This window comes from Sphaeramia orbicularis, chromosome 7, assembly GCF_902148855.1.
Source record: "Sphaeramia orbicularis chromosome 7, fSphaOr1.1, whole genome shotgun sequence".
Classification (NCBI taxonomy): Eukaryota; Metazoa; Chordata; class Actinopteri; order Kurtiformes; family Apogonidae; genus Sphaeramia; species Sphaeramia orbicularis.
Genome location: NC_043963.1, coordinates 29,950,938 through 29,974,964, shown reverse-complemented (window position 1 = coordinate 29,974,964; position 24,027 = coordinate 29,950,938). Strand labels below are relative to the sequence as shown.

General features: G+C 38.1%; 1 protein-coding gene across 4 annotated transcripts in view; it reads left to right on the top strand.

Moving 5' to 3' along the window:
- Nucleotides 1-254: 254 nt before the first annotated feature.
- The window catches only part of LOC115422887 (prickle-like protein 2), a 38,542-nt gene continuing 14,769 nt past the window's right edge, over nucleotides 255-24,027 (top strand). The window contains exon 1 of one of the 4 annotated variants that reach the window (XM_030139501.1): nucleotides 255-472. Coding sequence is in view for 1 of the 4 variants with exons in the window: in XM_030139500.1 (XP_029995360.1) it covers nucleotides 7,147-7,423 (277 nt within the window). In the remaining 3 variants the exon portion in view is untranslated. Of the gene's footprint in view, nucleotides 473-599; nucleotides 649-6,703; nucleotides 7,424-24,027 lie in introns of those variants that run through there. The other 3 variants (XM_030139503.1, XM_030139502.1, XM_030139500.1) reach the window with 3 other exon arrangements.

Below are 24,027 nucleotides of genomic sequence, written 5' to 3'. Positions count from 1 at the left end.
ACGGACGCACACACACAAACACATCATAAATACTTGTAAAGGGAGTTAAGCTTAATCTATACACACTTTCTCATTGTTTTTGTGTTCATCTCCCTTGCTATGGTTGCCTCTAGCCAGACTTGAGGAGAGACACAGAGCCTGGAGGAGAGAGAGAGAAGGAGAGAGAGAGAGAGAGAGAGAAAGAGAGAGAGAGAGAGAGAGAGAGAGAGAGAGAGAGACTAGTGCTGATCACAGAGTCTGCAGCCCCCAGCCTTCCCTCTGTTACTGCTACACTACGTGTGAAAGGCAGAGGGAGAGGCAGCAGAGGCAGAGCTGCTGTTTGTCTCTGACACACGAAGGGGAAGAGCAGAGCCAGTAGTCAGTCCACTGGTATGTGTCCAGTTTGAGCAACTCACTCCAGTCCCTGCGTTGTGTACCTCTGCTGCCATCTGAGCAGCATCACACCAGGAATCTGCCACAGCCTCACAAACAGGTGAGTACACTTTACGCATTATTTTGTCTAACAGTTCAACATTATATTTATGTTTTCTGTTTATTGTGCTGTTATATTGTTCTGCTTACAAGTGACATGTACTGATTTAACAAATTCTACCAGAGTTTTTTTATGAAAAACAAGGTGTATCTACCATTAAAGCTGTTGTGTGTCAGGTGCGTATGTCTTATATATATGTATGTTTGCATATGTGTTAGTTTGTGTGAAAGCTTGTTTACCTCTTTGACTGACAAGTGAAAAAGACCACTGGGACTTGGGGAAATGATGCCTCTGATAAGAGTGAATCCGTCTGTTTTCACCCCCTTTCCTCATGTGTAAATCCATGTGCACCTGAAAGAGAAAGTGGGTGGAGTGGGAACAGTCTCAGCCGCGGCTCTGCAAGTGTTATCTCAGTCTTGTTTAGGAACAGAGAAAAAAAAAAAAAAACAGAAGAAGGAGCCAGTGTCATCTCAGACGTTTGACTACGGCATTTGATGGAATGCAAATTGTATGTGCCTCGCTGCTCAGTGTGTGTGGACACAGTAGTTTAACGGCATGTGTCAGGAAAATCTGCAGGTGTTTACATTTCAGATTTACGCTGTTTTTCTTGCGCTTAGTGTGAGCCTTTGTGTCTTAACTGCGCAAGACAGCTACTGCATCCATCCTTATCTTTTGTAGCATGACATGATGTACCCACTGTTGTGTAAGATTGTGACAATATTCTCAGCTCAAAGTCTGATCCATTACATAATAAGGGTGCCAATTTTCTGGCATGAGATTAGAAATTCAGCTGATCCCTATCCCTATAATGAAGCAGATTATGTTGATTAAGTATGAATCTGTAATAATAAAAGAGGCTAATTTGTCCATTTTTAGCAGGATTACTATAAGTGATGCGGTGGCTTTTGTCCGTCGTATTCTTTGTGTCATTTTGATCATATGTGGCTATCAATAACATATTTTTATTGTGTACTAATCTATCACCATAGACAGTAGTTCTCCTTTACGTTAGTATGTGACACTTGTCGCTTTTAATGTTGCATCCTGGGATGTAATTTCGTTTCTCTTTGGGGATTTTGCTGCAAAAAGGTGTATTTGGCCCATAATCCTTTCTTCCACTGCACAACTTGTTGAATCAACTGAAGTTCTTTAGAAGTTTGTCTGTGAAGTGAGTCTTAATCCCCCATGACTTATTTGAAACCTTTATGATTTGCGTACAGAGGACAGGGAAATACAAGGCTTTGAATGGGAACATATGGCTGAATGAGATTTCACAGAGAGGCATTGTGGGAGTGGAGAAGGTTTAAACCCCTGAGCCATGACCGTGATCTGGGCTGCCATTGAGAGTGAAAAATCCCCTCAGTTTTGTGTCTCTCACTGTGGATGCTGATGTTGTTTGCCTCCGTCTGTCAATCTGTCACTGACTGTGATGTTCAGGAATCAGACCCAGCTCCCCATTGACCCTATCACATCCCTTTTTCCATCCATCCATCCAGCTCTCCTTCCCTTCATGTTTTTCCCATTGGGCTTTCAAATGTTTGTCTCTCCACTTTCTCCGAGCACCTCCCTCCACCCCCCTCTGCTCCGGTCGCCACAGAAACGGCTGATTCAGGAAGGGTGGGTGGGTGTCTCAGAGCTCTTGCTGCTCTGCCCCATGCGGTGCTTTCACAGTACATTTCTGCTTCTTCGCTGCGTTTATGGCTCTGATATGCTGACAGTTCAGGTGGCTCAGTGAGATGTTAGACAATTGTATTAATGACACAAAGACTGTTTGTTCAGTTCCCTCACAGGACATGTTAGCTTTTTAAAGTTGCTTTGTCATTCATGTTCAGTATCTTCTAACAAAGGTATGGACACAGGGAAGCTCTTCATCTCCCACTGATGGTTCACTTGTGCTGGCAGGTTTTTTTTAACAGCTTACTTCACTGAATTTGTGAGGACTTTATTTGTGATTCTGACACAAATGCCTACGGAGAGATCTCCTAATTAAGGGTTGAGTTAAGAAATTGCAGGCCTTTTTTGTCTTAAACATACACGGGTTTGACTCAGGCTGTGTGTGTTTAGAGCCAACACTGAGGTGATTAATAATGTAACACACCATGATCGAGTCACTTAATAATACATATGTCACGACCTTTCTGGTCTGAAGTCGATGAATCAGAGTGAGAGTGATGGATTGCAGAATGAAACAGAAATGCTGGAAAATTCTGTGCCCCAAAAAACACATACAGTACAAATTACCCCCCCTCTACCCATGTATTATAGTAGACCTCCCACTCAAAAAATAGCGAGCGCCAAATAAAAGATTTGCAGTTATAATTACATATGAATTGGTCAGAGGTGGCTTTGTACGTGTGTGTGTTTTGGTTCTATCCATTTTGTTGCATTTAGGATGAATCTGGTTGCCATGGTGATAGTTTGTACAGTAGTTTGAAACAGTGCCTTTCTGAAATGCTTCTGAGCAGGAAATGAAACCTGTGTTGCACCGCAGTCAATTCCAAGTAGGACCCCATGAGCTCGTCATGCTGTGCCTGTGATTAAATTAAAATGGGAATTTGTATTCACAGAGGAGGTAATGGTGAAGACCAGGTCTGTGTAAATTGTTGTGCTACCTTGAAATCCTTTTTCCTTTTTTTTTTTTTTTTTTTTTTTTTTTTTTTTATATCACTCTGAGCTTATTGTCTAAACATATTATCAATCTTACAGTTGTTCTACATCATATCTCTGACAAATTAGTTGTTACAGAAACTTATTTTCTCTTAATGTTTTAAATAACTAATGTCTATAACATTTAATTTCTTTTTATATATATTTTGAAGACAGAAATATAAATATATGCACTCTGCAGTGTTTTTTCCATCCTGCAGTATTCAGCCATTATAGTCGGTGGTGACGCAGCCAGACTCACAGCACACTGCAGACCCGTCACGAGACACAGCCAGAACAAAGAGCACACACTGTCATGAGAGAAAAACTCAACATAAATGATAACCTTTCTATATTTTCTACATTATCTTATAGACTAGGAAAGTGTAACATATAATAGGCAGTCATGAGTGCTCACCCTGCCCTTTTGGGGCACTGGGCACCTCAGGTGGGATCACTTTGATGTCTGTGCATTTACAGTACTTCTACACAAACAATATTACTCTGCTGTTACATGTGTGGTAAAGTATGCGGATACATTAATAGTTTAGACTACATATCATCCACTGGCACCTCTGTAATGTAACTCTGACTGGTTTCACAAATCAGTGGCTTACATCTAATGTAGCATGGTGCAAACAGGCAAGTTGGAGAAGCGCTTAAAAAACCAAAACAAAACATGAAGCAGTTAAATTATATAAAGTATAAAATGTCTTATTTATATTTCGAGCCAAACAAGATAGCTGTATTATATAAGATCCATTGCAGGATAGAAATAATAAAAGCAATAAAACAGACTACTGGACCATATCAACATGATTTACCATGGAGAGCAAATAAAAAGGCCGCCTATCCTGGACAATAAAGTAAAAATAAAGCTATAAAACACATAAATGCACAGCTGCTGATGCTCCAAAATAAAAAGCGATAAGAAAAAAACAAATGAATATATAAAAAGCAGTAAGAAATAACTGGAAGCCAACAGTATCCTCAAGCCAACAACAATAAACTGGAGTAAATGTATGTGAACTTAAACAAAAGCAAAAAGAATGATGACTAGTAACTTCTATAAACAGTTTGTCGAATTAATAACAGGATGTTTCAGTTCTTGCTGTTGCAGTACAAAGGAGCAGCAATTAAGCACATAGTTGCACTGATATAAAAGATCATAAAATATTAAGAGTGGAGCTCATGGAGGCAGATTTCTCCTTTGCTTTAGTGAGCAGAATAATGATTATTGAGTGTTTCTTCCTTTATTGACTGTACTCTTACTACACTCGGCAGCCACCAAGATTGATTTTTCCAATAAATTGCCTCTGCATTTTAACGGAACCATTTAGAAAAAAGGAATGGGTCATGATGATGATGGAGTAGGATACCTTGGACATGTTTCCACCTGTTGATAATGGAGATAGAGATAGATTTCTTGTGATAAGTCAAGTGTTATCTGTATTCCCAGGTAGATGATGTGCTTTAATATTTCAGGTGTAAAGGGCTTGGATTAATTTCCATGTGGGGTGAAAGGTGAATATTTAACATCTAATCAGTTGTTTGGACAATAAAGCTCTTCTTGAGGTGGTTCCTGAATGAATCCCTGCGGCTTACCTCTGTCTGATGACTAATGTTCTCCCTAGTACCATATTAAAGCCTCTTAATTGCTTAGAATAAACCAATCATTAACTTGCTCATTAAAGCTTATTGTAGTGCTGAGACCGCTGTGACTTGATCATGGCAAACTTCCGTAATTGTTCACCGAGTCTTGTCTCCGTTCTGTCTGCAACATCATTCGGACTCATCAACACCGAGGTCCTGACTCACTTTGGTTCTTTAAAGATTCCTCGTCACTTAGTGTCAGGGTGTTTCTGCACTAACCTCGATGTTCTGGCCAAAAATTCCCATCTGGACCCACTCTTCTTGCCATCTGCTCCTCTGCTCTCTCTTATTGGCTAGTCCTGTTAACAGTTGTGAGGCCTCGAGTTTTGAAATGACACCACAAGGTTTTATTGCACGGAACGAAAAAAGGAGGCAAGCTCGGAGAATAGAGGAGGACGATGCACAGAGCCACACAGATTCATAAAGCACGGGGTTTAAACTCGTTTCACCACAGCGCGTGTCTTGACAGTGTGCGTCTCAGCAGTTTCCACCCAATCTCGGTGTATGCCAGAAAGTGCTGACTGTCTTACGATAGGGATCACTAAGAGAACAATATGCAGTTTATGCTTAGTCAGAGGAAGACTGTTTCCCTTAAATTAAAAGTTACATCCGGAGAGGAGGTGAGAGGAAGAGAGAGAGAGAGCAAGTCAAAGAGGCTGCAGTCATGGTGCAGGTGTATAGATTATTTACAGGGCAGAGTGACAGCATGATGTAAATGCTGCTGCTGGTGGTGTTGCTGGTGTTGATTGTGGTGCTTGTTTGGCCTTTCTGACTGATGATATGAGGAAAGTTAACTCTAGGGGAATCATCTGTGGTGCAGCTGTGCCCTGAGGTTTGGTGCTCACTTTATCCTCATACTAATGGCATCATTACTGGGCTTCTGAAATAGCATTTTTCTCCACACCAAATCGGTATGCATGCACACACACACTCATTGTGCATGCAAGGCTGCACACATTCAAATACATATTCAATGATGCGCGTGAAATGCCCAAGGAAAGCATAGTTAATCATACAATGTAGGAAATTTATAAATGCATGAGTTTCTAATTAAAACTGTACATGAGTTTTTTTCATTGAGTGCAAACAACAGTACAAACACACAGAATGAGCTTTTATGTAATGATAGTATAAAAAGTTCATATCCCCGGTGTTCTCTTTCTGCCAAGGATGTATAGAATGGAGGAAAAAAATATTTACCAAAAGGTAATCTTTGCTCAACATGGTGTCATATTGAACTGACATCACTGACAAAAAGGAACAAAAATGAACAAATCAGCTGGAAAGAACCCAATCCAGAGAGAGGCTCTGTCGTCATACTTTCTCCATCACATTTTTAATAGCTGTCAATTTTAAGAATTTAAAATTTTAAATATCAGATTTTAAAAGGACAGAAATATCAGTTTGTTGTTTCATGGCATATGATTTTTCTTTGATTTACATTACAGCAAAGAAATTCTACTATTGCAAAACAAAACATCTGCAAAGGATGCACATGAAAACTATGTGAAGTGTAGTTTTGTTAGATTAGAAATACTGTTCCGGGCGTTGAATTCATAATTTTATTTCTAAATTTCTAACAAAGCAATTTTCTTCATCTACATGTAAAATTACCACCAGCTCCCAGAAATGATGTTGAAAAAGTCAACAATGCCTGTGTGAGCCATTAAATCTCCTATTCCCAAGAGGCTCCAGTGAAATTACTCCACACTGCAAAGTCTTTGGTTTCCCCTTATGAGCTCTGCGTCACTCTAAACGGCTTTGACGAGATCAAAATGTGATGCAGGCAAAGCTGTTAACTATTACACCTCCTTTGTGAAAACCACACACACACTGAAATACTTAGAACCAACAGATCCTCTGTGTTGCTGCACCACCTGCCTCTCATCAGCCCCCTCATCAGGCAGAATAAGATCACTGTTAATCCACTTGTCTCAGCCTATGGCGTACCAGTAGAGCTCCCGCTGCAGGACTCTGCCGTTCCCTCCAGGAATTCCATCCTGGAAGCCAACAGAACAGAAAGGTGCTCAAAGCCTACACACTTTTTTTCTGTTTTTTTAACACTCATATACTTTTGTTTTATTACATTCCTATTTTTCTTCTTGAAACTACAAGGCCAGTGGACTTGAGGCACAGACATCCTTCTCCAGGGACCTGCATTTGTAACAATCCTGTATGTCAGTCAGTCTGGCAATTCAGTCGCAGACCTGCTCATCCACTATATATTTTTCAGGAGGAAGGCTCAACCAAACTCTGCAGCTAAGTGCTGCCACAGGTGGTCAGAAGGTTTATTTCTGAAACACCGGTAAAAAGTAGTGTTTGTGGCATTTTTTCAATGTAAAATATATTTTATTTTATCTTTTGCCCTGTGTCAGATGAGCTTTGACTGGAAGTGGCCATGTTTCACCTCCTGTTGCTTTACCAGTCAGTCCAGGGACACAACCACTCATCTGTCCTTCATTTTGGGCTCGATGTGTATTAGTTTTCTGTCACTGCTCCCCTCTAGCTCCCTAAATGTATTTCTGATTGTGTTGTTCTTGATGCCTGCCCGCTCGTCAGGCCAAGGAGATCACATAAGTGGGGGAGTTGTGGGAGTTATTTTGGCTGCAGAGTCCTCCAGAGGACCATCAGGGGAGATCCAGTACCAAGGAGGTAATTGAATTTGAGGTATCAGCAAATAATTTTTCCAACAGCAGGGCGTTCCCCCCTTCTCTTGAGCTCACAGTGTCATGCATAGCCTGTGTAGCGCGTCGCTCAGGCAAGCCCTAAATCATCCAGTAATGACTGTAGAGAAGCTAAGTACCTCCTACTCTTTTAACAGCCATGATTTAATAGCACTTGTTAATCCAACAACATATACAGAGCTCTCCATTTTGTGTTGTCTTATAGGCTTCATTGAACAGATGTTAACTAGATTCATTGCCTTTGGACAAGAGCTTCGTTGTTAAAAACCAATTAGGGGTTAATAAACCTCAATGTGCTCTGGATACTCTCTAATGCACTCATATATGAATTTGTTGATTGTGTTTTTAGCCTCTATGGGAATTTATTTATCCATTTAATTGACTGATAATGAACCTGATGTGCTTCCAGGTAGTCCAAGTGTCACCTGTGCCTATTTTGTTTGTCTGTCAGCAGGATTACACAAAGACTACAGCACAAATTTTTTTTGTGAAACCTGGTAAAAGGGTCAGGCATGGGACAAGGGGGAGCATATTTAATTACAGAATGGATCTAGGGAAGTGGTGGAGCCTGGATAAAAACCACAAAGTTTTTCTAAAACTGTAAGACAGGGTGTTTTTTTGGTTACAGGACTGTAGGGGCCTCGGTGGAGGTATGGTCTCAGAGTTCTTCTTTTAATCACATGTAAAATACTGACGTCTCAGCCTCTGGTTCTATGTTTCATGAACATCTGTAAAAGTAGAGTAACAGTAAGGGATTGTTGTATTACTTTAAAAGTAGTGTATGTATGAAGGCTGACACAGACCTCATGCTGTCTTTTGCCTCAGCCAGACTGACAGCTTTGAAGTTGCTCTTAAATTTGGAATCTGTCAACTTCAAGGCTGATTGGTCTCCATTTGTAGTTCAGTCAGGAACAGAGACTTTTCCCCTCGGACCCCTTGTCTTCTCACCTCCATTGTTATCCTTTTATCCTTTTTATGTCGCTCCACATAATCACAATCTCATATTCTGTCTTTTCTATCACCAAATCTTACTCACTTATCTACTCTCTATTAGCTACTTAATATATTTATTTCTCTTCCCAGCTCAGAAGATACTCTTATCACTAAATGAGCTGGTATCGTAATTGTTCCTCTTATCCCATGGCCCCCGAGCGCACACACAGATCCCAGTTCTGTGCTGTATCCCATTTAGGTGCTACATCTTGTTGTTAGCCTTCAGCTGTATGGATTCACAGCTAATGGGTAACAGGTTTTCCTCATTAGTTAATTATGTGTTGTGATCATGTCTACAGTTTTCAGCTATTAGCTCAATGGCTTTTGGGCTAATGGTATCGCTCCACACAAACCAAATTGGCGTTTGTTTTTTCTTTTGTTTTTTTTCTCTCTTTTCACTGTCATTGCCACCTATCATGTTCTTTATTCATCAGTCAGGCAGTCTTGGTGAACTCTAAGGAACACTACTGCAGCATCCCATTTTCAGAGTGAATGGGGTCAGAAGCCATCTGAAAAGGCTCCATCAGAGATAATGGTGGCGCCCACTAGTCAACATGTAATCATACTCTTACCACTAGACTTGCTGCCTGGTGTCATTTCCCTCTCAGCCTGTAATTCCAGTTTCCTGTCCTGGATTTATAAGTGATTCACAGCTTTACAAAGCCAGTAGTAACACCTGTACTGGCTCATGACAGTTACATACATACCCGCATTTATTTATTTTTTTCCATTTTTGTCAGGCTTCGACCAAATCTATTGAGATCTGATCGATTTGTCTCATCTCATTGTCAGCGTCTTTTGTATTGTCGCAGCCAATTTATATTTCTTTGTTCGCTTTAGAACAACTCTGGTGTGACTCATTACATGCTCATTGTTGTTTGCGTTGCTGCACAAAAATGCTTGCTTTCAATAAACGCTACAATGACAGAGGGTGACAAATGAATCATGGCTTTAGTGGCTACTCTTTGAATTTGGGTTGGTACTGAACTCTACAGTCAGTATTGGACTCTTTCTCTCTACCTAAGGGTGCCGTGACACTCTTGGCTAGTGATTTTTTTTTTTATTTCACTGGACAAATTCTGAAAAAAAAAGCATTTTTCTTACAGCACATTCATACATGAAATTGTAGGACTGAAGCCTAGAAAAAGAACAACCTCAGCCCAACTTGGCTCTGTTGGATCAATGTGCTTTTAAGATAAAAAAAATGCTGTGATCACTAACACAGAGACTTACTCCATTCAATAGTCAATACTTAATCATGCTACCTTGCCACAAACAAAGTGATAAAGACATGAGAAGGGGTTCAGACAAATTATCTCCTGTCTAAACACCAAAAGTCATTTTAGTCACATGCACGGCACTTTACGCATCAACAGCAGTAATCCTTCCCATATGGCATTGTCCACACATTTGTCAGCCCTTCTGCATTGTTTTTTTTTTTTATTAAAAAAAAAAAAAAAAACATTTGTGACTAGTTCCCTGCCAGTGAAAGAGAGATTATGGAAATATATTGAGATTCATAACATTATTTCTGGAGAGCGCTGAGATTGTGAAATTCTCACCACACTGGAAGCCAAACTGCATTCATACATGTCACAAGAAAAAGAAAAAGGCCTTTTTTACTTAGCTCTAAATAAATTAGAGTGTGTAAATTGTAAGATATTAGGATATTTAAATTATTTATCACATTAGGAGTGTGCAGATCCTAATGTTTCATGCATGCCAGTATCAGTCCTGGCTAGAATGGGTAGATATGTAGGTTACATAATCATATTAAATGTAATTATTCTCTGCCAGTTGAGTAAGTAACAATACTTTTTTTATTATTAAATGGAATTATATCAGCTTATTTACATCTATCTGTCAAGATGTCCTTCTCACAATGGCACAGTATTTGTACTTAAGTGTTACTACAGCCGTACAGCTGGTTTGTAAAATTTCCATTTTCAACAAATAGCGAAAAAAGAAACAAAATTCTGTTTCTCCTGTTTGTTTATTGAGTCTTCACAGCCGTTGGAAGAAAACCATGTTCTCACACACTGTATGCTGTTTCTACGCAGGCTTTGTGAAAGCTGTCCAATCAGAACAGAATGAGATTTTCTTGAAGGGGGGTCTTAAAGAGCCTCAAGCAAATATGGCCTGTTTCAGACAGAGGTTAAAGTGAGGCCCTGCCTTACAGGCCAGATAGAGGATTTTTAGGAGATTTTTTTTTTTTTATGTAAATCATGCAAAGCTATTTTAGTAGAGTCACAGAATGTAAATTTGGATCTGGAAATGTGCCTAATAGGATTAAATATGTGGGAGAAAATCATCCCAATCATATTTTTTTCTTGAGCTTCTGGTGACCAACATAGAGCACCTCATTTCTGAGCGATTATGTAATCCAAAAGTTATGTAATAGGCCGTATGCCAACCTTACCTATCTTGGTTAAACTGCAAAATAACATGTTTTCCTTTAAAGATAAGGCAGAGTGGTGACTTCCCCATTTCATGGCCATAACGCTAACCCTGGAATCCATCAAAGTAATGGAGCAGTCTGGTGGAACAACAAGCAATTTAAGGGGGTTCAAGCCCTTTTCCCTCAAAATCAAGCTAAAGCTTTCAGAGCTTTTATGCTCTAAGTGCTTTTGCATCACGTAAAATGGCTCAGCTATATGTGTTCAACTCCACGGTGCCATGTTTCATGTGAAGAGACTAGTGGGAGGACATGTAAAAATGCATAGCAACAGACTCTTTCTCTCCTGCTCTCTTATGCACATTCACTGACAAATAAGTACAAGCTTGCACAGATATAGCACACACCATAGGCTCTGTAGAATAATAAAGGCCCCATATTAAAGATTCCCCCTCAGGCATGTAATGTAAATGGTATCACACAACAGGAATTAAACTCAGTTTGTGAATCACCAGCAGCAGTCGAGGGAGAACATGTAACACTGCCCACCCAGATGCACTTGTCTTTCAGGGCTTGGTCTGGAAACTGATTGATTGTGTACATTTCTATTTTAGACAAAGTCACTCTCTTGTGAAAGCCCCCCTGCTCCTCCAGCTTTCCTTGTCATCGTACCTGATCACACCTGTCCGTCATATCATTTTGTGAAATTCCCACACTGAGGGGAAGCTTATGAATGTAGGCAGTATCCATTTCCCTGACTGAGATGCAGGATAGTGCCTGTGCAGTGGAGAAGAGTGCGATTTGCCTGTTGAAACCCTGCAATTCTATTTCAGGCCATCCCACACACAGTGGGAGAGGAGCAGAAATGTGTCACCCTTTAATTACAGTCCTTGTGAAATTTTGTGCATCTGTAGGTAAGAGAGTCCTACTTTGGATTTCAGGAACACACCTCCAGCAATTAGCACATCAGAAACATGAATAGTAGTGTATGTGTGTGCCTGTGTGTGTGTGTGTGTGTGTGTGTGTATGTGCGTGTGTGTGTGCATGCGTGTGTGCGTGTGTGTGTGTGTGCATGCGTGCATGTACATGTTCTTTAATTGGTTTGATTTAAGCATTTTGGTTTATTTATTGGTACATTATGAATCCACAGCTTCAGCACATAAAACCATGTCCTTCCACCTATTGATGATAACACTGTGTGAGTAATGCAGACGGCCGATTTGAGTGTGTGTTATGTTCCCAATTATATCACCAGTGTTGTCACCCACTCTGAGCTTTTTCTCAGTCTGTTCTGCCAGCTGAACTGCAGAGCCTTATTCCTATAGGGTCAGCCCCTCTCAATTAATTTCTTGTTAGTCCTGATCCAAATAAGCCGCAGTAAGAATTTAATCCTCATAACTGGATTATGAGCTGATTGGCGCTACAAGAGAACTGTTTGTTATTCAAATGAACTGTTACATATTTCTAGATTTGACCGTCCGTTGACAACCGCTCGTAGCTGACCAGTTAATGAACGGTAATGTTGTTTAAATGAGAATCTTGCTTTAATAGAAAATACATATGATTTCTAGCTCTTAACAGGAAATGAGAGCTACACTGTAACAAATTTCCTGTCGGATTTACAGTAAATACCAGGCAACAAAGTTGCCAATAAAGTGCTGTAAAATTGATTGTTAATTACTGTTAAAAATAATTACAGTATATTACTGGATACTTTTTACAGGTTTTTGCTGTATAGAAATTACAGCAATGGGTTGTTGTTTTATATTAGAAACAACCATTAATTGAATTTTATTTTTTTTGGTTTTGACTGCTCCAGTTTGACTGTAGCCGTGCTAACGGCACTAACAGAGCCTGAACTATCGGAGGCATTTCCGAATAGGACTAATGCACGCAGCTAGCATTAGCTTAACTTAACCAGTTTTTTGCTAGCTAACATTTGCAAAAACGGATCAGTCCCACACCCCATATATTCAGTATGAAACACGACTAAGATAAATGAAATAAAGTGAAATACAGTCACTCATATGACGGTGTATTAGGGCCACATAAGAAAAAAAAAAAACGTTTGTCACTACGAGAATAAAGTCGCTATTTAACGCAAATAAAGTCGTTATTTAACGAGAATAAAGTTGCTATTTAACAAGAATAAAGTCGTAGTTTTAAAAAAGTCATTATTTAACGAGATTAAGGTCGTTAATTAACGAGAAGAAAGTCGTTAATTAATGAGAATAAAATCATTATTTAACGACAGTGAAGTTGTTAATGAGAATAAAGTCATTATTTAACAAGAATAAAGTTATTAATTAATGAGAATAAAGTCGTAGTTTTAAAAAACTCATTATTTAACGAGAATTAAGTCGTACTTTTATGAGCTTAAACTTGTAATATTTTGAAAATTCGACAGTTTCCGGTTTTACAGTGAAGGCAACAAGCGAAGCAGCAACTTTCACTTCTGTTGGACTCAAAAACTCGGAGTAGCATCCCCATAGTTTGTTCAGAAACATCAAACCCTCTCTGTATAGTTCTCTGGTGTATCCACTGATAGCCCTGCAGCCAACCACTTCATCAGTTTCTCCTCCATAAAAAAGGCAATTTGCTACAAATCAGTTCAGTTCTTACAACAAACCCAAATGTGTGCAAACTCTCTTCAAAGTCCTTAGACTAATGTGTTGATGGAGGATAGACTCAGTATTTGGCAGTTGTGCGTAACCCCCAAATGAAAGGAGAACTGCACTAAATGTTCCAAGTTCTACATCAATGAGTAGATACAACTTCTCATTATATTATGACTTTATTCTCGAAATATAACGACTTTATTCTCGTTAAATAATGAGTTTTTTCTCATAAAATAACGACTTTATTGTTGTTAAATAATGACTTTATTCTCGTTAAATAATGACTTTATTCTTGTTAAATAATGATTTTTTTAAAAAAATAATGACTTTATTCTCGTTAAATAACAGCTTTATTCTTGTTAAATAATGATTTTTTTTTTTAAATAACTTTATTCTCGTTAAATAACAGCTTTTTTCTGGTTAAATAATGAGTTTTTTAAAACTATGACTTTATTCTCGTTAAATAACGACTTTATTCTTGTTAAATAACTTTATTCTCGTAGTGACAAGCGTTTTTTTTTTTTTTTCTTATGTGGCTCTAATACGCTGTCATACACTCAAACAAATCAAGAAACATTCTTACTAAAATGCTGGTTTTGACATGTCTATATTACACACTGAGTTAAAATAGACATCTACATGGTCAAATTATATTGCATGAAGTTACTACTTGAATCACATTTTAATTTTGGGGGCTAATAATTGTCTTACTTACACTTTATTGATGGATGTCGAGTTTGCTCCCCCGTGTTTGCCTTCATGTCCTCTTTCATGCCTTCTAATACTAACTGTGTGTAATTGTAATTACCCTGCCCCCCAAGGGGAGGCAAGGGTTATTGTTTTTGGTTTGGTTTGTTTCTTTGTTTGTTAACACTAGCAGCAAAACTATTGGTTGAATTCATACCAAATTAGGTTTATAGGTTGCCAGTGACACAAAATAGATGTCATTACATTTTGGGAAAAATAGATCAAAGTTTCAATTTTGTAAATGAATTTTTACTATATTTTTTTCCCCCCAATGTACTTATAATGGGCGACATTTTCAATGTCTGTGGTAGCAAAACAATTGGTTTAATTCATACCAAATTGGGTGTATAGATTGCCAGTGACCCACAATAGATGTGGTTACATTTTGGGAAAAGCAGGTCAAACAGTCTTTTTTTCCGCTCCCATTTACTTATAATGGGTGAAATTTCAAATATCTATAAAAACATCAATTTTGTTTCGCTTTACTTCAAACTCAGCACATATATAGAGGCAATTAATATGCTGACATAATAAGATACAACACGTGCAAGGAGTGGGGTTTGTTGTGCCTGGCACCACTTGTTTGTATTGGTTACAGTCAGTACCAAGTGAAAACACAACTATCCTGTAATTTTACAATGTGATACTGTGAACAAATGCTTGAAGTAACGGTAAATATTTTTTTTTACCCATAATGCATTGCAATATACAGTTACACCTTGTAAATTGTTAGAACAAGAAGCTACTGTAATTTTTTACTGCAGAAATTGCAGAAATGTGTTGCAGGGTAGTGGTGCATTGGCTGTGTTTATGAACGTCCTTGATAATGATTTTCCACACAGACCACAGTGGGCCATTGAACACATGAACACCTCCCTTCTGTGCGCATTAGGATTAAGAGAGGATAGAGAAATGAGAGATGGTAGAATGAAGGATGCTGAATTTGATTAGAAAAAATGCATCTCAAAAGACTGAATTTCTCTTCCTCTCAGTGGGAGCTAATCTTACAAATGAATCTATTTTCTCAGTGGTCTATGGTATCCTCGCTCACCCTTAACAAGCACACACAAACTACTTTGTCGTCTTCTGCATCTGTATTCCAACATTTAGATAAATGAATGGCATATTTCCTGTTGTGCCTCTTGCTTGGTTTCCATGCTATTATTGAGTTCTTGCTTTCATTACATGGGTACACATCTGAGAGAGCTGGGCAAGGGTTACTGTATTTACTCAACCCATCAGACTCCATGGAGACAGACTCCTGTGCTATTATGCTGTATGGAGGGTTGCTCTTCTTTGGCGTGCTCGTTACCTGCTGCGTGAGATGATTCTGCCTTTATTGGACGAGTACAAAGGCTGTAAATTTGAGCATCTTGTCAGTGCGTAGGCAGTCTCATGTGCATGTATGTATGTCTTCAAGCTTATTATTACTATTGTCATTAACTGTGCATAACAGTGAGTGCAGCAGGGGAGGGAAATGGCCAAGAGTTGATGTTTTGGTCTGTTGCAAATCCAGCAGGGAGACTCACACACCCAGGTCAGTGGAGCAGTAGGTTACTGTTTCACTCCTGCCCACAGTGCTCTGTTGTGCCACTGTGAGCCTAGCAAAATGTCCTTAGAGTTTGCTTTTTTTTTTTTTTTTATTTACAGTTTAAGCAACTATACATTTGGAACATTACAAGAAATATACAATATATTACATATACTTCTACATTCAAAAGGAAAATTCTATCCTAGTGTTGTTTTATGCATGTATTATTGTGTCCTGATGCAGTGTTGTACTGTCTGGCTATGTCCTATTGGATTATATTTGTATTACGTTGCTGTTTTTTTTTTTTTTTTTGCCAGTGCTGCCATATGTAGCATTACAGCCCAAGCCAAATTTCCCCGAGGGGACAATTTAAGGATATCTAATATCTTATTTTATCATTCCTGAAGATTTATTGTGGTACATTTCTGTCAGCGTTTGGGTGTGTCAGCTTTGAATGTCAATTTAAGCTGCGCCTACTGAGCTGTTTGCATCAGGAAAATGGTAGGTGCAAAGGATGGTACCAGATTTCATCCATCTGTTGTCCCGTAAAATTGATTAGATCAGTCGATTATGTAATTGAGGAATGGGATGAGCCAACAAATTAGTATCCTAGTGTAGCTTTGGGAGCCAGAATGATGGATTTCAGTTGATGAAAGCATTCTTAATAAGGCAGTCAGTTTAAGCCAGTATTATCGGTAAATTCTAAACTATAATCTATGTATAATGTAAATAATAACCAAACCCTCTGATTCTACAACATCTTCAGGTTTTTTTTCTCCTTTTTGAACCCATAAGGACCCAGTGTGAATTGTGTTGCAGTTTTCAAATGAATTTTTCTCTCTATTTAACCTTTTCTAAGGGATTTATCACAATTTATTCTCTGAATTTTGCATTTTTTCCAGTGAAAATTATCCATTTTCCTATCTTTAATTGTATCATGTAGCATCATGTAGATGTTCATAAAAGTGCAGAGTAAATTCAAAGGTTATTACATCAAAACAGAAAAAAACTGAAGAAAATGTGACTTTTTCAGTAAAATATAGCATTAACTGAACATAAACCCAGTGTCTCCATCCACTGTCATTGAACAAACTCCATGGGTTTTACTGGTGAATCAATGTTGTAGATGATGGTGTTTCTACAGTAACTACGGAGCCTCTGAACATCCAAATGAGTCATTTCTGATGACCATGAAAAGACAACAAACTGTATTTTCCACCAATTATTTACATGTATTGATAAGATTAGTGGATCAAGAGTTTAGATCAGTAGATGCTTTTGGTCGACAGTGGACATTTGGGTCTTTATGGGTTAAAGAAGACATGAAAAACAAATAGGACAAATGAGTGTTCCACAATAGTTAGAGAAAATCCATGCGCTGTAGTTATATTTCATAACATATAGTGAAAAAGCGTACTACAGTAAACAGATTTTGTTGATGCATATTTTATCACTCGAGCAAATAATGGAAAATGTAAGCTGTTAATTATCCAGTATGTATAGGTTTAGCATTGTCTTGTATAATTTGCAGTCGCCAGTATGTGATTGCTTTGGCTGTATGTGTAAATGAATAAGAATTGGCTGATAACAGGATACCCAGGACATTAGATCAGAAAATAATTTGTTTTGTTTTCAAACATGCAGTTTCTCAGTTTTTTTCTTTTCTTTTTTTTCATGTTTTCACTGCTACTGACTCGCCAAATGGATTTGCATTTCAATTTTTAAATTACTGACCTTTCTTTACTGTGTTATATCATGTATTTGTTTGCCACAATTCTTCCAATCGCCCAGGGGAATACTCTGCAAGTGTTTTATGTTTCACAGTTGTGTAAAACATGGGCCACCACAAGCTTGGAGGTGAAAAAAAAAACACTACATCTCCTTTAGCTTTAAGACTTCATATATAACCACACATACACAGAGTAAGGAAAAATGTGTGAGTGAAATGCTTCAAACTTCCTACTGTTCTCCAGCTTTAATATTTCATCAGATGGGCCGAGTCTTGGAGAAGGTGATGCTGTTGAAGGAAGTAAAGTACTGTCATTACTAAGACAGAGAAGTGAATGACATGACTAGTCTGCTGCATCGGATTTTAGTGACTAGTTTGTTTTTAATGCACATTAAAAACAGTTTAACACCATTAACAGATCCTGAACAGCTCAGCGTGCCACGTTGCTGCAGCTGTGTCCAAAACAGACAAAACATGATTAATGACTGTATGTGGGAAAACAATTCCTCGCAGTGTTTGTTTACAATTAAATCATTGTCTACAAGAGATTAGACAACCAAGAACCTGTTGAGACAATTATTATCCTGTTCAGTGCCACTCATGTACGGAGGATACAGTAGGAGAAAGACAGATTAATTTAAAAGATTTTATATTTGGGGTGAAATTTATTTATTCAGAGCCAGTTTATGTGGATAATTAAATGTAGCATGATAAGACTATATGTGCACTGATGCTTTAGTAGACAAAAGCAGAGGATTTGACTGACGTATAGAATTGTTATTACATACTATAAGCCATAATGGATAAGAAGCTTAAATCCTAGTTTTGCTGTTTTACTGTCATGGTGAGCATATGTAGATGATTTTGATCGGCGCTCCTCTCACTGTGAAGAGTTAATAGAGCCTCGGTCAGGCTCTGTGCTTCAGCCGAGCACCTCCTCTCATGTCAGCTTTTACATAAATAAGAGCTTTTTCTCTCCATCACTCCCTCTCCTTCTCTTTCTCTCATGCACACCCACACAGAGCCTGTCAGAGGCACATGAGGATGGGAGGAGGAAGGAGGGAGGTGGGTGAAGCATGACACGTGAAAAAGGAAAAGCGTTGCTCTTAACACTGCATCTACAGCCCTCTATCTATTGTTTCTCTGTTTTTTCATCTCCTTCTGTTTCCTGAGAGCGCACATATTCAGGAACATTTACTTTCACTGAAACCGGAGCGATTGTGAATTTATATGCTAATGCTCTTCTCTTTGTTCTGAAAATGAACCAATTTGTTGTGAAGATCTTCTCTCCTCTGGCTCAGAGATGTTGATTAATCTCTGCTAATTTATGTTTAAATTAAGACACTGTTAATTGGATCTAACTGAGGGAGAGGCAAATTATGGTTAAACTAAATTCAGTTTCAGTGATGATTTATGATCTGTAAAACATGATATGCCTACAGCGGGTATTATCTATTATATAACCCTGCATAATGTGAAAAAAGAAAACTGAAATTAATGCTTCACAGTGACGACGATCAAAATAAAATATTACTGCTCTCCATCTGTTTGTGCTGTTTTGGCGAATCATTTAAAAAAATCATACATTTCTTCAGACATTAGTAAAAGGGTGTTGTTCACGACTATGCACACCAATCTGTTGCCACGGCAACTTGCAGAGTTTTCCAACTGACCTAGAGTCGGCAGACTGCTGCTTCACTGAGGTACGCTTTAGATGAGTTGCCTGCCTTTCTCAGTACTTTTCACTCTACCTAGCTCAAATAAGAATCCTACTTCTATGTAATAACAGTTTCAGTTATTAGATAATTTTTTGTTCCACATAAAAGTACCATTTTCCAGGCTTTACCTATTACCGATTATGACTAAGTGAATTTCTTTGACCTGAAAGGAAGGTCATCGCAAAGTGTTATCGTTTGAAAACTGCAGCTCGAAGTGTGAAAACATGTTAGATGTGGTAGCAGTAAGTGTCTGTCTGTAGAGTTTGAATACAGTTAATTTATGCTTGCGTTTTAAAGTCGCGGAGAGGGGTTATCATTCTTGTTCACATCTTCATTACCATCACACTTTAAATCATTAAATATACAAAGATAAGATTTTGGCACATAATATCTCGCCCTTCTTGTGGAGACAAATGTCAAATCAATGATCGAGCTATTCACTTTTATCTCAGAGTCTCTGATGTCACTGATGATAATTAGAATCTCATCACAGTTTAAAGGTCAAATACTGACTCAAAACTGGGGGAAAGTGTTGACAGATCAGGAGACATTTGTAATCACTGTGGGCTACATTTTGAGAAGGTGGGGAGTCTTTAGGTTTTAATTAGAGCTAGCCACTCCTCCATGTGATTTCACTGATTAGTTCTTCTTATGGATGAAGGTGTATTGATTAGTTCTGAAAGAGAATCTGCAATCTTTCTGTACTGCATATGGTATCTGATTACCCATTTGTGCTGCAGAATGTGTTGTTTGTTAATTACTTGACAGTGATCCTGAGGTGAGTTCTATACTTTTTTTTGATCATTTCAGTGAATATGCTTCCACACTCTCCTGAATGTGTTTCCATTAAATAAAATATATTAAACTTTGATACAAAAAACACACTAAGCAGACATTGGATTATTTATAATGATACACATGAAGAGACAAGAAAGAAAGAGGAACGCAAAAATGTCAAAAATGAATGAATTATTTGTTGCCTATATTTATTTGCATTTTTTGTGGCATGAATAACCCAAAAGTGTGCCTCCTCCAGGAAACAGAAGTTCACAACTTGTCTCTCCTCTCTACTTGTGTTGCTGGGGAAGAACAGAGTATTGTGTGTGTGTGTGTGTGTGTGTGTGTGTGTGTGTGTGTGTGTGTGTGTGTGTGTGTGCGCGCGTTATGACTAACCACTCAGCCTGGCGAGTGTGTATTACGTCAAAAAGTCACACTCATCATCAGCCTTCTGTACCAGCTGAAAGTGGATTCAGTCAAAAGTTACGTATTGGGACTACACACTACATTTCAACAGTTTGACACAAAATCTGTCCCTTGGTCTAATAATTCACAGTACGTCTTAATAAGTAAAGAGTGAAGGGACCATTCACCGAAGCACTGGTGCACTCAGCAATCCTGTCATTTCCTTGATGTAGCAACATGTGTATCAAAATTATTTTCACAACTTCAACCGTATTTTTACTCAGTGTAAAGAGAATGACTCTTACTTACATAAATTAGGAGAAAAGTTATTCTACAAACCCCAAAAATGTTTCCTATAAAGTAGGGCTGCTCGATTATAGAAAAAAAAAATAATCACGATTATTTTAGCAATAATTGAAATCACGATTATTAAAAACGATTATTTGTTAACCTTAAAGTTGTTTATTTTTTTTCTTGCAAAACAATGTAAAATATACTCTTTAAACATAAATAAAGCTTTTAACCACTAAAACAAAGTATGTTCACTTTTGTACGAAACAAAAAAATCTTTGAATGCAAATAAGTGTACTGTAAATTCAAGTATGTTTCCTTTTGTAAACAAATAGTGCACTGTAATTAAACTGTTATAGACTTGCCATAGAACTGTAGCAATATATAAAAAAAAAAAAACATGTAAAGTGCAAATTATAAATTCAAGTATGTTCAATGTAGTATGAAACATAGTAAATTCAGTGGCGTGCCGTGAGGTTTCAGTTCAGGCCTTCTGTATACATCAGCCATCTAGAATACGCACGTTAGGGTTATACGGGTTAGGGTTAGGGTTAGGTTAATACAGGAGTTGCAGCGTAAAGAGATTCGGAGACTGAAGATTGCATTGTGGACAAAATTGTAGACGGAGTTGTTTTTATGTGTTTTAGTTTTTCATAAGATTATGATCAAGGTCGCAGTGGTTAAACTTTAGATGGTTAAAAAGGTTTGTTGTGTTATCGGTCGGTGCGGACACAACTACGAAACACTTTTTGCACGTGATGTGTTTTTGCTCTTCGTCTTCTTCATCAAACCCAAAGTAATTCCATACAATTGAATTTGACTTGCCTTTTTGTTTACCAAGCACTTCTGCTGTGATTCTCCTGCTATTTTTCCAGACCGCTAGGTACAACTTTCCTCTTGGGGTGGACCTGCCGGCTAGCTGGCAGCAGTAGCTTAGAGGGGGGCGGGGCAGAGCAGCTCATGGTAGCTTGCGTGCGCGTGAATTAAAACAACTCAAAATTAATAATCGTTTTTTCTCGATTACATAATTTTTGTAATCGTTGCGTGTAATAATCGAAATCGTAATTGAATTTCAATTAATTGCACAGCCCTACTATAAAGGGTACAGAATATAGAGGGTTGTTGATTTCCCTTCTCACATTAACCCATAAAGACCCAAATATACGCCAGTGACCAAAAGCATCTACTGATTTAAAATGTTTAATAACTTTAGAGCCAGTAATCCTATCAATCCATGTAAATATTTAATGTAAAATGCAGTTTGTCATCTTTTCATTTGGACGTTCAGAGGCTCCGTAGTTACCGTGGAAACGCCGTCATCTTCTATAACATTGATTCACCAGTAAAACCCATGGAGTTGGATCAATGACAGTGGATTGACACACTTGGATTATGTTCAGTTAATGATATATTTTCCTGAAAAAGTCCCTTTTCCCCAAGTTTTCTCTGTTTTTGGTATGATAACCCTCAAATGTAATCTCAGCATAATGATTAAAATACATGATCAGTAAAATAAATATAGGAAAATACCTGATTTTCACTGAAGAAAATGCAAAATGGGGAGTATAATATTATGATAAATGGTGATAAATCTCTTAAGAAAGGTTAAATAGAGAGAAACATTAATTTGAGAACAAACACAAAAGTAGCAGTGGGTCTTTCTGAGATAATTCAGAAGATGGAATATTTTAATTTGTGTCATTACTGCAGTATGTTTCCACCAATTCATTTCCAAAGTCTTGAAAATGTTCCTGTAATTTAAGTAAATATGACAATAAGAAAGCCTGCACCTGCTAACAGTTCTGTGAATAGCATTATATTTGTGACCATGATCTGCTCTCTTTTAAGGACGTATCTTGAAAACGTTTTGCACTAATAACACATTGACAAAAACACGTCACGTTGGTTTACATAGGAAGGCAATTTGCCCTTGTTTTGCCTCTTAGTTTCAGGCCTTTCTGCAGAGAGTTAAAAAGTCCATACGGAGACGGTTTCAGTCGTATCTGTAAAAGTTTTATATCAGATAGGCCTTTCGTCCACACAAAACTGTCATTTTTCTGTCACTGAAATGGCAACTTCTTGAAATGAGGTCCCAGAGTGGATAAAATTGAAAATGCCGGTTTCACGTCTTTGTCCGTACGACCAAACAGCAACTTTTCTAAAATGATGATGTCATAGCCCCACCTCTCTAACCTTTCACTTCAGAAGCAAGATGCTACTTCACTACAACGACAACAACAGTGGACTACAGAGTAGTGCTCGTGTTACAACAGCTATTGAGCTTATTGAAAATACAGAATCAGAATCTTCACCTACTCTGTCATTACAATGAGCAACAAACAACCATAGCTAACAATATTCACTTCCTGCTCTTGGATCTACCACAGAGAGGGGCAACCAGGAGGTAATATTGGATCAGACCCGGTAGAACCAAGCAAAGTTTATGCGCATCCTCCATGTCTTCTTCATTTTTTGCGAGAGTATTACAACGCCACATACAGGCCTGGCATTTATACTATATCATTTTCAGTCGTTTTCAGTCGTTTCATGTGGACATAGATATTTTCTTCATGTTTACAGAACACTTTTTTGAAAACGACACAGAAAAAGATCAGATAGGAAAAGATGTGGTTTCGTGTGGACATGGCCTAAATGTCTTTAGTGATAGACACACACAGAGCTCTCAAAAATCAAAATCCATCGCTCAGTTTTTTGCTTCTGTGGTATTTCCTGTCAATAATATCACTGCAGTGTCTATAAATGGTTCTGTTCTGAAACGGGTTCTATGAATGTGTGAATCTCAATATAATGTTAAAATGTTACTAAATGTATCTCAGACAAACATTAGTATCGATGTTCTGTTTGATACTCACAGCTGGCAGCAGCATCACACAGTAGTTGAAACCATAGACCACCATTTTTAACGTGGAAAAAAACAAGAAGCTATGCAAGTTTACACACTTGGCGCAGCAGCTGTAACTACATTATAAAACTAGATTGCTCAGGATGTGATGGTCATTAATACTGTGTGTTGTGCAGTTGTTACATTCACACTTTATTACAGTAGATGAAGTATCTGCAATAAACCATCAGCACAAGACATCAAGACATCTGTATTTTTATGAAGCTGAAAGTCTGGGACAAGCCACCTGATACCCCATTGAGTTTAATTTTAATATCATTTATCATGTTATTTAACCTTCACAAACTCGTAGATTCGAAGAAATAATGAGAGACGGCAAGAGTGAGTGAGGACGGTTATTTTGTATGGAGTTAAAACCAGCTTTGAAGAGGCATTAAAGCTGCAGAAGCCATTATGAAGAGGAAAACATCACAGAATTAGAAAATCCACGCCTTCCTTCTGATGT